At 34.1% G+C, this 18,444-nt stretch overlaps 1 protein-coding gene across 1 annotated transcript; it reads left to right on the forward strand.

Moving 5' to 3' along the window:
* Positions 1-1,175: 1,175 nt before the first annotated feature.
* PLK4 (polo like kinase 4) lies at positions 1,176-18,085 on the forward strand. Its single transcript, XM_039879574.1, has 16 exons — positions 1,176-1,441; positions 2,085-2,180; positions 2,886-2,981; positions 3,077-3,191; positions 5,776-6,796; positions 7,503-7,600; positions 9,337-9,704; positions 10,531-10,635; positions 11,020-11,122; positions 12,213-12,362; positions 13,365-13,498; positions 13,586-13,677; positions 13,839-13,983; positions 14,737-14,877; positions 16,166-16,272; positions 17,461-18,085. The coding sequence occupies exons 1-16, from the start codon at positions 1,412-1,414 to the stop codon at positions 17,561-17,563; spliced, it is 2,904 nt and encodes a 967-aa protein (XP_039735508.1). The 5' UTR covers positions 1,176-1,411; the 3' UTR covers positions 17,564-18,085.
* The last annotated feature ends 359 nt before the right edge of the window (positions 18,086-18,444 follow it).

Raw genomic sequence — 18,444 nt, forward strand, 5'->3', positions numbered from 1 at the left:
CTGGATTTTCTTCATTCTATAACCCATTTATTCATTCCCTTGCCTTCAGCTACTGTTCCCCTTCTCTCCAAACTTTTCCTCCTTTGGAAGGGACATTAGGTCTGGCCACTGTGTTGGTCTCCAGTGCGGTCAGCAATACTCATCTAGCAAGTTCTCCCCCACACTGCATTCTTCTTCACATTGGATAAAGTTACATAGATGCGGAAGCAATGGGCTATATAGACCATTAGGCATACCCGATATTAATGGAATAAACGATAAATACTTTCCGCCCAAAAAAACCATAAATGATAACAGTGAATTATAGGGGCTTCAGAAAAGTCAATACCAAAAGCAAGTCTAATTGGAAGACTGGACTCTGGAACCATCTGTTCAAGCATGATAACATTTAACCTTTAAGGAATGGTTTCAGAAATGAAGGGGGAAAATTGACTTTTCTCTGAACAGTTTTTTTACGGCCTGTAGGTAGACAACCTTAAGTAAACTTGATATATCCATTAATGGAGAGGGAAAAAGTTCGATTTAGAAACGAAAGATCTGAGTTTGTGAAGTAGTTCTCAGTTTGCTTTATATCCTTACTGAGCATCACACTTTTCTCACCTGCAGAAAGTGGATCGGCCCGCCCTGATGGAGGTCTCTATTGATCAATACATACATATCATTACTGTGTGACATCTCTTAAATGTAAGTTATACAAATGGCGTTATTATACTTGAGAGGCATTTGTCAAAATAAAGAATGGAGTTCATCTTCTTAAAGCACAGTACACATTCATTACAGTTCTGAAAACTAGGGAGTAAACATACAGGTGGAAAGGGCGTTAAGCCAGGTAACAGACCCCCCCTCCCCGCCCCGTGCCGTCCTGTCACGTTCAAACACTTGATATTTTAAAATTGTTTCAAATCCCTTACAGAATCAAAAGTTGTTTTTCAGACCGTCCAGTAAGTAAGTAACGGATCAGGTGACAATATCTCACAGTTCACGTTGGCTCTTTCATCCACCGCGCGCGGGCCTCCTCAAAGCTGAGGCGCTGACACTTGCCACTCGAGCTGCAGCCGCCAGGGCACTTCCGGTCCCGAGGCCCGGAAACTGCGGTGGGCCGCCGAGGAGAGCCTGCCACGCATGCGCGCCCGGGCGCAGCCTCTCCGCAGCCACCCGTCTCGTTACGTCACCGCCAGCCTGGCTGGGACGGCAACCGGCGGGAGTTTTCAAAATGGGAGCGCGGAGGCGCCGCCCAGGCTTCGGAAGATACCCGGGAGACCTTTCCGTGGTTGTGCCGTCGTCGCCGGGAGCGGCGGCCTAGAGAGCGGAGCCTGATGGGCGCCAAGAACGGCTGGCTGCTTGGAGCGCTGCCTCGAAGGGACTGCGTGAAGGGAGCTGATCCGGGGAGCCCAGGCCGGAGCCTGGAAATATGGCGACTTGCATCGGGGAGAAGATCGAGGTGAACAGACTCAGCCGTCCTCAGCGGGGCGGGTGGGAGTCGGAGTGGCGCGAGTCAGGACTGCTGCGGGAAGGGGACCCGGCGAAGCTAACGGCTGTGGGGCGGGCGCCGAGGTGCTTTGGGAGGGTCTCAACCGCCGGGGGCCCGGCTGTTTGGGGGCGGAGCGTCCCGCCCCTGGAGACTGGGGGTGGCAGGACAGGTGAGTCTCTCTCGGCCCCACCCTCTTGTCCCTAGACACCACAGCTTCGTGTCTGGGATCCCGCCGCAGCTACCGCGCTAAGCAGGGCATCTCCAAGGGGATGGCGGTTACCTCAAGCGGGAGCTGTGGCGGGACCTCGGCCAGACCCTTGGCTCCCAGGAGTTGGCTAGAGGTGGAAGGAGGGTGCGGAGGCTGCACTGAGGTTGAGGTACCAAATCATTAGGCTGCTGTATCTGGAGCCGAGCCTGGAAGCTCAGGGAGCCCCGCAAGGCGTCAAGATGCTTTCCACTCCAGACACCTGCTGTATCGAGGTGTAATACCTGCTTGAATTTTAAATGCAAATTCCCCTCTCGATCCATTTTATCTTCTTTTTCCAGCTCCCTCCTATCTTTCTTGTATACTGCTGTGAGTCATCACACATATTCTCTAATTTTAACTTTTAAGGATTTTAAAGTTGGAAATCTGCTTGGTAAAGGATCCTTTGCTGGTGTCTACAGAGCTGAGTCCATTCACACTGGTCTGGAAGTTGCAATCAAAATGGTAAGACTATATTAATCAACTTCGCACCTCTCCTTTGTAAAGAACTAGAGAGGTGTGATACTTGAGATGTCAGAAACTCCTTACCTATCTGCCTTTTCTTTAATTATGCTCTAAAGATCCCATTGCTTCGGCAGAAGACAGTAGTTCCCAAGTCCAACAGTTGAACTTACAGATATCTTAGGAGAGGTTTGACCATGTTTAAATAAGTGTTTTATCTTCATTAATTTTCAGTGGACCTGGTATCTGTCCTAATTATACATACTTGGAGTAATTGATAGTAATCAAAGGGAAAATATGATTTGTTTATAAGAATACATTTGTGCATAGTTCTGCATTACACTGCAACAATCTAAAATACTATTCTTATTGTTAGAACTCAGTGTAATAGCAATAACAAGCAATTAAGAATCACTTATCTAAATCAAGGGAAGGGAAGGGAAGGTTTTTTTTAAACTTTGGCTAAATTTTTGTTGTTATAAGAATGATAGTCAAACGATTAACTTTAAATTGGGAGAAGGTATTAGGATGCATTGGGATGTCCTCTCTGCTAACTGCGTGGGGAAAACTAAGTAAATTGACCTCATAAAGAAGTAGATAAAAATACTTCAGAATATTTTAAAGTATACTTTCTTTTTAAAGTTAACTTTTGACAACTTCAGATTTGAAAATTTATTACCAACATTTAAACCTCTCATGTTACTTTAGATAGATAAGAAAGCCATGTACAAAGCTGGAATGGTACAGAGAGTTCAGAATGAGGTAAAAATACATTGCCAATTGAAACATCCTTCTATCTTGGAGGTAAGATGCAAATTTTATTTAAAATTTTTTTTTAAGTGGCCAAGGACATTGAATTTTTTGTGTATTATAATTTATTATGCTCTTTTACATTTCAGCTGTATAACTACTTTGAAGATAACAATTATGTTTACTTAGTATTAGAAATGTGCCATAATGGAGAAATGAACAGGTATCTAAAGAACAGAAGGAAACCATTTTCAGAAAATGAAGGTAGGCTCCTTTCTTTCTTTCTTTCTTTCTTTCTTTCTCTTTTTTTTTTTTTGAAGATATATATTTTACTTTATGTAGTTTTGAAAAATATTCTATTGTAATAATTAGTAAAACCATTTTAATTATTACTTTGAGCTATAAAAGGCAGTCTCCCCCCTCACAAATTATAAGAGGTATTAATTCCTATAAATAATGCAAGCATTACAGAAGTAAAGTAAAAGGAGAAATTTTTATTCATTTTTCCCCAAAACCACATTTTAACTTAAATCATTGGTTCCAATTTAATGTGTACCCTTTTAAATTTAGAAAAAGCTTTTTAGAATGTTATTGATGACTATGTAAGTTTCTAAGTCAAACACAAATAACTATTGAAACCATTTATAATAGAAAATATCAATTATAAATAGAGCAATATAATGAGCCCCCATGAACTTAAAGCACTCAGTTTTCAAAACTATCAACTCAAGGTCAAGTTGTTTCATTTGTATCCTTCTATTGCTCTTAGTTTCCCAGAGTATTTTGAAGAAAATTAGAGACTTCTTTTTATATAGAGATTTTGGTATGCATCTTTAAAAGATGCAGGCTTAAAAAAAAAAACCCATAACCACAAAGTCATTGTCATACCTAATAATTCCTTACTATCAAATACATAGTCAGGGATGTGGTTTCATAGTGTAGTGGTTAGAACGTCTGTTTTATATGCAGAAGGTCCTGGGTTCGTGCCCCAGTGGAGCCACGGTCCAAGGTCTGTGGCCATGCCACCCATAATAAGCCCCACGTATGATCTTGGAAGCTAAGCAGGGTCGAGCCTGGTTAGTACTTGGATGGGAGACCACCTAGGAAGACCAGGTGCTATAGGCATAAATAATAATAAATAATTTAAAATAAAACACATAGTTTCAACCTCCCTAATTTCTTATAAATAACTTTTTACAGTTCAGATAAGGCTCAAGTCCATGCATCATCTTACAAACAATTTTTTTCAAATTATCTTACCTCGATAACTAAGATTGCAGATAAGCTAAGGAAGGTGGTTACTGATAGACTTTCTGTACATTTGAATCTATATAACCCATTTGGAAAACAATTTGGTTATATACATTAAGTTATGGAAATGTTCATATTCTTTGACTAAAAATAAAGACATAATACAAATTGGAAATAAATCCATACAAATATTAATGCAGATTACTGCATTTTTCATAATACTATTTAATAGTAAGGCCTTTTTTTTTTTTTTATTGGTGACATTGGTTAATGAAATCCAGTAAGTTTCAAGTATACAATTCAACAGGGATACATATTGTGTTGCATGTCCACCACCCATAGTTAGATTTCTTTCCATCACCACATATTTGACCCTTTCTACCCTACCTACCTCTCCACTCCCCAGTAAGGCCTTAAGACAAAACCTGCAAAATTTGCATAAGGAAAATAATTATTAATTTAATTAAAATTAAGAATGTATATGACAAGAGATACTGTCAAGAAATTTAAAAGACAAAGATAGGAAGAACATATTTGTAAAAATATGGCTGGCAAATTAATATTAAAAATGTAAGTTATGCCTAAAACGAAAAAGATAATTGAGTAGGAAAATGGGCAAGGGGATATAAGCAGACTATTCATAGAAGAGAAAGTGTACCTCGTTAATAAACCTGAAAAGAGGTTCACACTCAATTGTAGTCATAAGAATGCCAACTAAAATGAGTACCATTTTTGTATTCATAGATTGAGACTACCTAATATTAACAAGGATGCACATGAAAATACAGCTTTTTAGAAAGCAATTTGGCAACACATTAAAATACTGAGTTTTATCCTTCAACCCAGTGATCCTGCTTCTTGAATTTACTATAGAGAAGCACCCCATAATATACACAAGAAAACAAGCACATACAAGAATGTTTATTGGTCTGTTTTTTTGTAATCTTGAAATACCAGAAATGACCCAAATTTTCATACAATAGCAATTAAATAAAATGGAGATCTGGACATAGAAATATCTCCAAGAAATATTGGGAGATGAGGAGTAATGAAACTATGGTTTTATACTTTTTTATATAAAATGCATTTATTACAACATTTCTGTAGATTTAAATGTATGTAAGCACACAGAAGAAAAGTATAAAAGAATATATACAAACTCTTAATAGTGATTGCTTTTTGAGATGGTTTGAGGGGACAACAGAGGAACTTTACCTTGGTTATTTTAACAATTAGAATGTATTTATGAATTATTTGTTCAATTATAAATATGTTCTCTTGATTGCTAGGGACTTCTGGTCACCATGATTACTCTAGTCACTTCCAATGGCTAATAAAATTAAGCTTCTCTTAACAATAGATAGAAAACTCATCAATTGGAAAGGACAAAGATTGAATAAAAAGAGTACCTAGTTATCTTAAAGGGAATTAAAGAATATTATGAAATTATCAGCATGGTATTTGGTTGGTAAAGCTAAGCTGCAAGCCAGTGTTCTAAATTTAATACTGTGGCATGTGTACTTGAGTTTCATAATGTATTCTAAATACTATTCCAGATTTTCTAAATTGTAAGATTTATTTTTTTGCATTCTCACAGCTCGACACTTCATGCACCAGATCATCACAGGAATGCTGTATCTCCATTCTCATGGTATATTACACCGGGACCTCACTCTTTCTAACCTCTTACTCACGCGTAACATGAACATCAAGATTGCTGATTTTGGGCTGGCAACTCAATTGAAAATGCCACATGAAAAGCACTATACATTATGTGGAACTCCTAATTACATTTCACCAGAAATTGCAACTCGAAGTGCACATGGACTTGAATCTGATATTTGGTCCTTGGGCTGTATGTTTTATACATTACTTATTGGGAGACCACCTTTTGACACTGACACAGTGAAGAACACATTAAATAAAGTAGTATTGGCAGACTACGAAATGCCAACTTTTTTGTCAAGAGAAGCCAAAGACCTTATTCATCAGTTACTTCGTAGAAATCCAGCAGATCGTTTAAGTCTGTCTTCAGTATTAGACCATCCTTTTATGTCCCGAAATTCTTCAACAAAAAGTAAAGATTTAGGAACTGTAGAAGATTCAATTGATAGTGGACACGCCACAATATCTACTGCAATTACGGCTTCTTCCAGTACCAGTATAAGTGGTAGTTTATTTGACAGAAGAAGACTTTTGATTGGTCAGCCACTCCCGAATAAAATGACTGTATTTCCAAAGAACAAAAATTCAAGTGATTTTTCTTCTTTAGAAGATGGAAGCGGTTTTTATACTCAGTGGGGAAATCAAGAACAGGAAACCAGTAATAGTGGAAGGGGAAGAGTAATCCAAGATGCAGAAGAAAGACCACATTCTCGATACCTTCGTAGAGCCCATTCCTCTGATAGATCTGGCACTTCTACTAGTCAATCTCGAGCGAACACATATGCAATGGAACGATGTCACTCAGCTGAAATGCTTTCCAAATCCAAAAGATCAGATGAAAATGAAGAAAGATACTCACCCACAAACAGCAATGTCAATATTTTTCACTTCTTTAAAGAAAAGACAGCTAATAATTCTGGATCTTTTGAAAGGCCTGATAACGATCAAGCACAGTAAGAATAATTCTATCAAATGCATTTTACTTTTTTGATAAACATTCTATTAGCACAATATGATGCTACCTCTAAATAAGGGGTTTACCTTTTTCTAATGTCAGGTAGTCTTTGGGCACTTCTTAACTTTATGATTTCTATGTCTTAAAAGGAAGAGAATCACAATGATGATTTTAAATTGTCGTTAAGAATATCTTAATATGTGTGTATGTGCTCACAAATGTGTTTGTAGAATATTTGGGGATTTTTAGTTTCTTTTTTTTTATATGAGGCAGGTCTCCAGGGCAAAATATGATATTAAACATGTTTTGTCTTTAATGAACTCTAATAGTTACTGTAAACATACATATGTAAAGAAAGAAGCTGAGCCTAAATGATGAGTAATCATATTGACTGCTTTTCACATGAAACCTAGTCTTTTAGTGATCGTAGTGTATGTGTTTTTCTGATCTTTGATTTTTATGCTTAAATTATAAGAGGGCCGTAACCATAAGCATTGTCACAGTGCCATGAGCATTTTGGCATGAGAGTTTAGCTTCTTAGGGACAACTTAGTTATGCAAATATTGATTTCTGTAGTTACTTTAAGATTTTCAGATATTTAAATAAGACATCGCCCTTTTAAAGTATTTTTATCCTAAAAAGTTATTTCCTGATAATTTTATTTTACAGGAATTTAAAAAAAAATTTGTTTTTGATCTGTTTAGCTCCAGTCATCGTCCAGGAAAAATTCCTTTTCCACTTCCAGACCAGACATCTCAGGCTGAAATGGTGCAACAGTGGTTTGGGAATTTGCAAATCAATGGTGAGTTTTAATGGGCTGCTTAATAAAAATAAATGACTTAGCAAGCATTCACCTTTTCTGTTTGGGTTTTCTTTAAAAAATAATGCACATTCAATAAACTATGTTGTAATAATAGTAATAATTGTTAACAAATTTTGAGTATTTACCATGTTAACCACTGTCCTTCATGCTTACCATATATTATTCTCATAAAAAACATAAAAGGACGATACTATCATTAGCCTTATCTTTGGAAGGATGAGAAAACTGTGGTGCACAGGGCATAATTTGCCACGCTACACTGCCCATAGGAGCCAGGAAATAGGAGCCAGGATTCCAACCCCAGCAGTCTGGCTCAGAGACTTTACTTTTAACCCCTGTGTTCTTGAAGCCTCTCTCTAATAAGCATCTACTATCAGTGCCTATGAAATAAAAGATGGTTGACCTTATTTGTAAGTAGAAGCTTATGTGGACATCATGGTTTACCAGTGGTACCTCACACTAAAGTATTAAACAGCTGTCATGCAAGTCATTATTTTATTTGTACAGAAGGAGTTTGAAAGTTAAAACATTTCTCATTAATTAACTCGACAGATCCACAGAAGGTAGGTTGGAAAATAATGATGCAATAAAGAGAGAATAAAAAAGAAACATATGGAGAGGAGGAGATCATTTTTTACTGAGGATTATATTACCTCACACAAAGAGTGCATAATATGGCTGTAATTTAAGCAGAGTTGTTATGTCATCTCAAGAGTCTGTTCTTTCTATTTTTTTAAATGTATATTATTTTCAAGAGCCCAAGAGAATTAATTTTTTCATGTATAGTTGTTGAAGATGATAATTCAATTTATATTTTTAAAATATAAAACAGTCTATAGTTTACTTGATGTGCTTAATCTTGTATTTAATGTATTGTGTTTATTCATTTATTTGATAGCATAGATATATCTGAGATGGAGAAATAATGTTTATAATAATCTAATAGTTCTGCTGCAATTTTAGAGTATAATATTTGATATAAAGTATTTCTGTCTTAGGAATAGAGGGGGAAACACGAAAAAGTCATTTAAAGGAAAAATTGCAATTTTTAGAGTCTAGCATTTATTTTGAAAATTTGTCTTACTGCATTTTATATAGTTTAATCATTTTGACTTTAAAAAAAATTTCCATGTGAACATTAAAACCAGATAAAATCTAAAAGGGTAAAGATCAATAAGAACTTTTTTTAAAAATTAACATGGCTTCAAATACATTTGTAATAAATATTAATAATAATATTGAAGCTATTTCATATAGTGTTTTTTGCTTTTAGTTGCGTATTTTGTAAATAAGGATGGTATATACCTTAGCATAAAGAGAATAAATTTACAATTATGTAGAATGATTACCTGGGAAATCTTGTCATCTACGTATTTGTTAAACATTTGTTGCAGCATTGGCAGTTGCTTGTTTTAGAATTAGTAGCTGACTAGTTTTGCCTTGATTGAAAAATTAATTTGATATTAATATCTTTTCTTATGCTTAAGAATATTAAATATATTCCTTTGCAGTCTGGCTTAAAATGTCCTTGAAAAATCGCTTTTATTATGTCATATCTTAAACTGCTTATTAGAAAAATTATGAGCTTTTTTTTAACTAGATTTCTTTTGTTCCTCAAAAAAAAAAACAATATTATAAAGCAATATGACATTGCTCTGTGTGGACTTGGCTTTTTAATTATTCCACACAATTACTTTCTTCTTTGTGTATTACAGCTCATTTAAAAGAAACTACTGAGCACAACAGCATTAGCCCAAACAGAGACTTCCAGGGCCATCTGGATTTGCAGGATGAGCCAAGAAATGCCTGGACTGATAGAAGAGCCAAAAAGAGCCCTGATGCTTCTGATAATGCGCATTCTGCAAAACAGCTAAATACCATGAAATACATGACTGCATTTCATAGTAAACCTGACATAATTCAACAAGAATCGATTTTTGGCTTAGAACCTCTTTCTGAACAAAGCAAGACGAGGGGTATGGAGCCACCATTAGGTTTTCAGAAACATACATTACGAAGCATTACATCTCCTTTGACAGCTTATAGGTTAAAACCAATCAGACAGAAAACCAAGAAGGCTGTGGTATGTCTTATTATTTTTCAAAACTATTATGTGACCTTTTCTTGAGTAAAATGGCATCTGGTATCAAATATAGTGTTTTTTTAGTTTCCTCTAATGTCCTTGTACTTTTGACATGTACATAGTAAGCTCATTTAAAAGAGAAGAGACTGGATGCTGATGGAAAAATGGCTGTTTCTATCTGGCTGCTTTAAAAATGGTGAATCGATGCTGCTAACTTTTGAATTTTAAATTATTGATGATGAACGACATTTAAAAATAATACTGGCCAAATACTGTGTTAAATATTACTTTATTCACAGTTTCAATCACTAAATTAATAATAACACTTTTGCTTTTGTTTTGACATATAATCCAGTCTCAAATCAACAAGATCAACTAGAAAATTAACTTTCTCTAAACATATGAACCTATTCAAGGAAAATGAGTATGCATAAAGTTAAGTTTAGAGTTTAAAATGTCATGTGAGACTAGGGAATGGCGATTTTTATTTTTTAATTCTGTCTTCATCCTGTTTTCCATTTCACCCAGTCTTGCCTTTGTTTGGCATACTATTGTCTTTTCAAAGTCCTTATTCTCCACCCTACCTTCTGCTCCCTTTCTGCTCACAGGTTATTATTTCACGCTTCATTATACCTTCTTACCTTTGCTCCTTATGTTTCACAGTTGTGCTCAAATACACCTCTGGTCCAGACAGTTGCAGTGAAGCAGCTATTTTATTTTACTTTAATTTTTATTTTTGCCATGGTTAAGTACTTTTCTCTTAAGTATTATATATGTCAAAGCTGTTCTAGTAAAGAGAATTGATTTTAATTGCTTTTTTTTTTAGGTGAGCATACTAGATTCAGAGGACGTATGTGTGGAACTTCTAAAGGAGCATGCATCTCAAGAATATGTGAAAGAAGTTCTTCAGATATCTAGTGATGGAAATATGGTAATGTGGATTTACTTTATTATCTTGCAACTACATCAGTTAAGCATTTAGTCTTCCAATTCATTTTATAACGATGAAGGTATCTTTAAAATTTTTAAAAATCAGTTTTCCTGGTAATGATAGCGTCTGGAATTTAAAAACTAAAATAGCATATACTACATATATTTAAGTAAATTAGTTTGGGTTTAACAATAGTTATAACTAGTAATAAAATCTCAACTTCAGGCTTAAGGTTAAGGAGCAAAAACTTACTTTTAGAGTATATTTAGCATTTACAAAAGTAGTATTTAATATTACTTGTGAGCTCATTTCATAATTTAGTAAGAAAATACAGTGCTTAACTTAATGGCATATAATTAGAATTCTTAAATTTTTTTTTGGCAGATCACTATTTATTATCCAAATGATGGAAGAGGTTTTCCTCTTGCTGATAGACCACCCCCACCTACTGACAACATCAGTAGATACAGCTTTGACAATTTACCAGGTATATAAATTTTCCAGGAAATACATTTATATAATGGACTTATATATATGTATAAACTCTATATATGTGGTTATCACAGGTTGTAAATATCTTGACTTCTGTCAGGCTGCAGGTCATGCTCTTGTATTAATATCTGGTGAGATGGCATATACCTTACTACTACAATGTTTATTTATATTCTGTGTTATAATGGCAAAAACTAACTCTGGGATATTTGTCATATATCAAACAAATATAATTTGTATGCTTGTTTAGTTACTTTGTCTAGAATCATGTTAAAAATTCAACATGAATTATCTAGTTTTTGATTTTTTTTTAATATTTTTTTAATTTCCCCCTCCATCTCCCCCCAAGTTTTTGATTCTTGAAATCATTACTGTGCTACACAGATGATCATTTATAATTGTGGTTAAGCAAATTTGACTCCCAGTTCAGCTTTTAGATATTATGGATTAGGGAATTAAGTACTGAATAATAAGGCTTCTCTGAGGTGACACTTAGAAACAAACAAGAAAATCTATGTAATTTTAACCCTATTAGAAATCAAAACAGGTAAACAAGACCGTTAAATAATGTAAATGACCATAGTTAAATATCATAAATGATCATAGTTACAGGGAACTGCAAAACTTTACTTGTCTAAGTTAGGACCATAAAACTGTGCTTTATTAACATATAAAAAGAGATATTTCTTTTTATAAGAGTCACTTTGTTTTGATAGCTCAAGTAGAAATCTTTTCATTTCACTTGTAAAACTTTCCTGGAATTATTAACTTGCTTATAATAAGGAGGTGATTCAAAGAAAGATTTTTTAAGTAGTCATAACATTAGTCATCAGATTTTATTATATATTTCCTGGGAATTTTATTTTATTGTCTTTAGTTTTCAGGCTTTTTTTTTTTTTTTTTTTTTACTTTTTTTAGTTACAGACTTACATATCTAAAATATTTTTGTTGGTCATGGGATTACTAACCTATCAACTTGAAATTTTGAAGAAGAGGAGAAATAAATATTAAATTTTCATGAGATTTATATTAAGTCAACACTTTATTCCCTTAAATAAATATTTTTTTTTTCTTTTCCCCTCTAGAAAAGTACTGGCGAAAATATCAGTATGCTTCCAGATTTGTACAGCTTGTAAGATCTAAGTCTCCCAAAATCACTTATTTTACAAGATATGCTAAATGTGTCTTGATGGAAAATTCCCCTGGTGCTGATTTTGAGGTTTGGTTTTATGATGGTAAGTGCCATTTTAAAATGGTAATTTTTTTAGTCTACGGCCATGCTATCCTGAAGAAGCTCAATCCTGTCTGATCTCAGACCAGGATCGGGCCTGGTTAGTACTTGGATGGGAGGCCACCAAAGAAGACCAGGTGCTGTAGGTGTAAAAAAAATAAGAGATTGTAAGCTGACAAGGTCCTTGCAATTTGTGGGGTCAACCAAGAGTTGCCTCACCTAAAAATAAATAATAAATAAATAAACACACAAATAAATAAATAATATGGTAATTTTTTTTCCCCTCTAGATTCAGTAATTTAATTTAGTTTGGTGTTTTGTTTTAATTCCACATGGCGAGTTTTTAAGAAACACACACACATTTGAGAAACTCAAATGGACATATACCAAATTATGAGAATTATAAATGTGCAAAAGGATAGGGTTGAACCATAGAATTTTGTTTTCTAAATTTATTCTATAAAAGATGATTTATTTTTTAACCCGTAAAACTCCCTCCTTTAAGGTAGGGGTCCCCAACCCCTGGGCCACAGTCTGTTAGGTCTGCGGCCTGTTAGGAACCGGGCTGCACAGCAGGTGAGGGAGCAAAGCTTCATCTGTATTTGCAGCTGCTCCCCAGTGCTAGCATCAACGCCTCAGCCCCACAACAGATCTTCAGGCATGCGATTCTCATAGGAGCACCGGTCCTGGTGTCGAAAAGGTTGGGGAAGACTGCTTTAAGGGACATGTAACACATACAGTCACACAGTTCACATATATTAGCTGTCCTATTGTTTTTGTATGAAAGTGGTGGTTTTTAAAAATATTATGAATATCTCAGACTTGTCAAATATATGCAGGAAAGAAAAATGGATGACCTGTATTTATTGAATACTTTGAGAGCCTTATTTTATTAATGGTCAATAAGTAAATACCATAATCTAGGAGCCGTTATGAACTGGTATGCTAATAAATATAAATGTGGGAATATTTAAAGAAATGATGAATAGTTTTCTTATTTTTTAAGGAGCAAAGATACACAAAACAGAAGCTTTAACTCATGTGATTGAAAAGACTGGGAAATCTTATGCCATAAAAGGTGAAAGTGAAGTTAATAGCTTGAAAGAGGAAATAAAAATGTATATGGACCATGCTAATGAGGTATGTACCTACTTATAGACATTTCATACCAATCAATGGTCACAAATGATATAGGTAATGATGGAAAGCACTCTTCTTTTGAAATAGGGCCATCGTATTTGTTTAGCACTGGAATCCATAATTTCAGAAGAGGAAAAGAAAAGCGGAAGTGCTCCTTTTTTCCCAATAATCATAGGAAGGTAACTGTTTGAAAACTTTAAACAGGAAAATAGTTTCCTATGGCTAAATGCATAGGAAATGTTTGAAAAAACAGTTTGGTGTTTACATTAGGAACATTGTTTACCTTTCTGTGAATTGAAAGCTTTAAGGGAATATGTTTAGACATTTCTTTCTCCTTCAGAAAACCTAGTTGTACTAGCTCGCCTCAGACCTTGTCACCTCCTTCTGTGGATCCAAACTACCCAATGAGAGAGAGACCATCTTTGAGTAGAATGATCATAAATAGTGCTGCTTCTTCGAAACAGGCACCGATACCTATTCCTTCTGTAAGTAAATGTGTGTCACTTCTGTACTTAAAACTCTTCCATAATTGCCTGATGCCCTTGATATAAAATCAGAACTCCTTACTGTCATCTTTTTACTTCTCCAGCCTCATGCTGAGCTACTTCACCCTACACTTCTGTGCTTGAGCCACAGATGTCTTCTTTTAGTTCTTTAAGTGAGACTCTCACAGCCTTTCCACATGCTGTTCACTCTACCTGGAACTCTTTTTTCCAGCCCCTCAATGGCTAATTCTTTTTCATTCTTCAGGTCTCAGTTTAAATGATACCTCAGACAGGCCTAACCTGACCCCTCTGGGAAAAAGCTAAATATATTAAATTATATATATATTTTTTATTTTTACTTGTAAAATATCATTAACTGCCTTTATATCCATGCCTGGCTCATGGTTAAATAAACATATCATATTTTTACTCAATAAACTATCATGCCGGACTAGATAACAACATAGCATAAAATTCAACATTAAAGAAGATCTGTATATGTATATATGTACATGTATGAGTACACACACATACACGTACATATTGTAATTGTACCTATGAAAAATTATACCTTGGGAAAAAGAGAAAGATACCTATCAAAATGAAAAACAGCTTTTTTCCTAATTTTCCATAATCTCATGTTTTAATTTTTAAATTAAAAAAAATACTTAATGAAAAAAGTCATTTTCTACTTTTTCTGAAGTTGGCTTCTATAAATGCTAAGAGATAATACCTTCCTTTTACTATTTGTAGATGGTTACAAATGAAGGGCTTGGCCTTACCGATGCAGCTTCTGGAACAAACATCCCTTCTAGTAGTCTAAAAGATTGTCTTCCTAAAACAGCACAACTTCTGAAATCTGTTTTTGTGAAAAACGTTGGTTGGGCTACACAGGTGAGAAGTTTTTAGGAAAGTGAATTTTCTCAGTATGAATTTTTTTGGTTTCCACGGTGATTAGACAGTTACATGAAATTATAAACGATTTAAATATTTCTTTTTGCAAGAAAGGTTTTATACCTTTTTTACGTTGGTTATATCATTAATAATTTAAACATTTTTTATTTGTATATAGTTGGAAAACTTCTAGGTATTGATAACAAATTGTCTGCTAGGGCCTAGGTGGCCTATTTTTGCCTTTTGTTTTTTAAGTAGAGATCATCATCATGATTATTTGTTAGGAATTGAGAAATGATGTACAGGGTATTTTAAATTTTAGAAACTGTTGAATTTTTTGAGTTTATTCACGCCAAACTGACAAGGTATGCCAGAGATCTCAATTGCTCCAAAGAATTAGAAACTGTAATTTATATTAGAGTAACTTTAATTTGGCAGAAAAGGATTTTTGCATTTGAAAGTCAAGTCTACATTGAGTTTCAAATTTACAGCATTTTCTGTAGGTGTAAACCAACCTATATGAGTATATTATCTAAAAGCTTGAAGCTTGGGGACTTTTGAGAATAGCATATGTAATTTTTACTTACCAGTGAAGTAGAATGCAGCTCAGTCTTTTACAGGTGTACCCCTAAAGGGAAGGGAACTCAGCATTTGTTGAATACCTGCAATGTGGTGCCATGATTTCACATATATTGTCTCATTAGTCCCCCAAATAAAACTAAAGTTGATGTTACCTCTTTTTACTAGGTTGTAAAAGAACAGCTTATAGTGGTTGATTGACTTGCACAGTACTACTCGTTAGTTGGCAGAATCTGGATTTAAACCCAGAGTCCATGTTGTCTTTTCTGTACTCTTTTTAGAGTGGCACATTGTAAAAATATCATTGAGTGAAAGAACAAGTTTCAAAAGCTAAGATAATAACGTTCTCAGGCAGAAGGGAAATTTTCGTGGCCTGAGGACAGAAAATAGAGGAAAATCCTAATTAAAGAAAGTGTTGCTTTTGTTATTTCCCAAATCTCTTCTTGGTTAGAAATACCATTTGAAAAGACAACTACTCAGATATCTAATGGAAATGAATGAGAAACAGCATTAATCTAGAATTAATGTCCTAGCTATTAAAGGGATAATCTGAAGACATGAATTTTCTTGATGCCGCTACCATCACAGCCCCAAATTTGTAGTTACCTTGTTTTTTTTTTTTAATTGTGTTATAAGCCTGTTAAACATGAGCACCTTTTAAGAACCTCAGATCCTCTATAGTAATATTCCATGCTTATTATTATTCTAGTTAACTAGTGGAGCTGTGTGGGTCCAGTTTAATGATGGGTCCCAGTTGGTCGTGCAGGCAGGAGTGTCTTCTATCAGTTACACATCACCAAATGGTCAGACAACTCGGTAAGTTCTTAAAACACTGGCTGAGATTCAGTCTTTTGCTGTGTTTTCTCTGTACATTGAAATAAATGTTTAATAAAGTTTGTTTTCATTTTTGATAATATTCCTATCATTTAAACTGTTAATTATTCTTAGCAGTTTATGTAGTCTTTTTAATGCATTTTTTATGAATATCTACTTGAATACAGGGTAATTGGTATGGATAATCCACTGCAAGTGGTTAGATTCCTTGTAGCCTTGTTATTCCATAGCCTAACTGGCTTGACCCTTTTCAGAAGTAATAGACTTCTAGGTTCAAAGTAATATACCTAAACAATTTGTGTAAAAGAACATAGAAACTAGGAATCTTTTAAGAGATTTTTTTTCCTCAAATGAAAGCCTGTATTCTTTAATGTAATTAATGTTGACATACATTTTTGAATGCGTATGTTCATTCTGTATGGAAGTACGTGCCAGGCATCATGGCAAAACAAGGAATCTGGCAATAGCCAGAATAAGCAATGGTTTGGTGTCCACATTTCAAACCATAACTTACTAAAAAGAGGTAGAGTGCTGATGATGCCAATACCAACATACGTTATGAGAAGTGCTTATTGTAATTACATGAGACAAATATAATTTGTGGATCTCTACCAATTTTTTTGTTAAATATGTATACATATGCAGTGCCGTAATTTAAAGAACTACTCATGAAGTGAGAGGCTTTGTTAAATAAGCTCTTTCAAATGCTCCAGAAAGTGGAAGGATGCAATTATAAAATGGGTGGGTAGAACCCATGTTCAGAAGATGAAAGTTCAGATTTTCTTAGTATGGTTAGTTGGAAATTGTTAACATTTAAATAGAAACATGTTCATAATATGTTTAGCTTAGTATTTTCCTTAGATTAGGGTCTTCAGTTTTATGAGGAATCCAGATAGATCTTCAGGTTGCTGTAGACATTTTAAAGCCAGTTCAAGTTTTTTGAGCTAATATTCTTTTTATTATTTAAATACATTTATAAATTGGTTTATTTTGAAAGAAAACAAATTGGGTATGCTTAACTTCATTTAGTTATAAACGATTTGTATAATTTTTCTGAAATACCTCTTGACATTGAAGAATTATTAAAAAAATAATGTGCCTTTTGGTACTCTTATATGAACCAAGAAATTAAGTAATTTTTTATCTTTTTTTTTTTTTTGCTTCACTTAGATATGGAGAAAATGAAAAATTACCAGAATACATCAAACAGAAATTACAGTGTCTTTCTTCCATCCTTTTGATGTTTTCTAATCCAACTCTTAGTTTTCACTGATTAAAGCTCCTTTTAGATATATGTTTAATAAATAATGTTTTTCTCGGCTTTCAAGGGAAGTGACTTTTTCTTATTTAAAATAACTTCTTCAGAAAGCCTTTCTATAAAAAGAATTTTAGTCTACCATAGCGGATGTATTCTAATGAAAGAACAAAGCAGAATGAAACTGAATTAATTGCAAAATGTAGTGGACATAGATTAAAATGGGACATACCTAACTTTACTCTTAGAACATATACCCCCAAACTTACTGTGTTCATATATTTGTATTGAACAATCTTTTAAAAGCAAAAATATAAATGGTGTGTGGTATATTTGTGCTTTGTTTTCCCTACTTCTCACCTGTTGAGAATCACAGACAAAACATGCTGAACTTTTGAACATGTAAATAATGTATATTTATGTTATAAGTAACATATGTAAACATGTAAATTTGTTTTATATTTAATTTTGTAGCACCAGTTTCTGATGAAGCATTTCTGCAAATGCATTTTATAAAAAAATAAAGACAGTGCTATGTTACTTTATCTTTTGATTTATTTAAATATTTATCGTAAAATAAGTTACTAGTGAACTTGTTTTTAAATTTTGTTGCCTATTTGTTTCAGAGGAGCCAATTAAATTTTAAAAATTAATTTTGCAAATGATAAATGCATTATTTCTTTACCTGAAAATAAAGTATATTTTAATAATAAACATTTTAACATTGAAGAACTTAATGCAGTTGATTAACACGATGAAAAAGAATGTTTGATAGTAGGACAGCCATTTCTAATGAAATACTCAAAATGGGAACAGAATGAAGCTATTTAAATATGATAAAGATTATTTAACCTAATGTTTCCTGCTGATTTTTATAATCAGAGAAATATTAGAGCCAT

Source organism: Pteropus medius, unplaced genomic scaffold, assembly GCF_902729225.1.
Source record: "Pteropus medius unplaced genomic scaffold, Ma_sr-lr_union100, whole genome shotgun sequence".
Lineage (NCBI taxonomy): Eukaryota > Metazoa > Chordata > Mammalia > Chiroptera > Pteropodidae > Pteropus > Pteropus medius.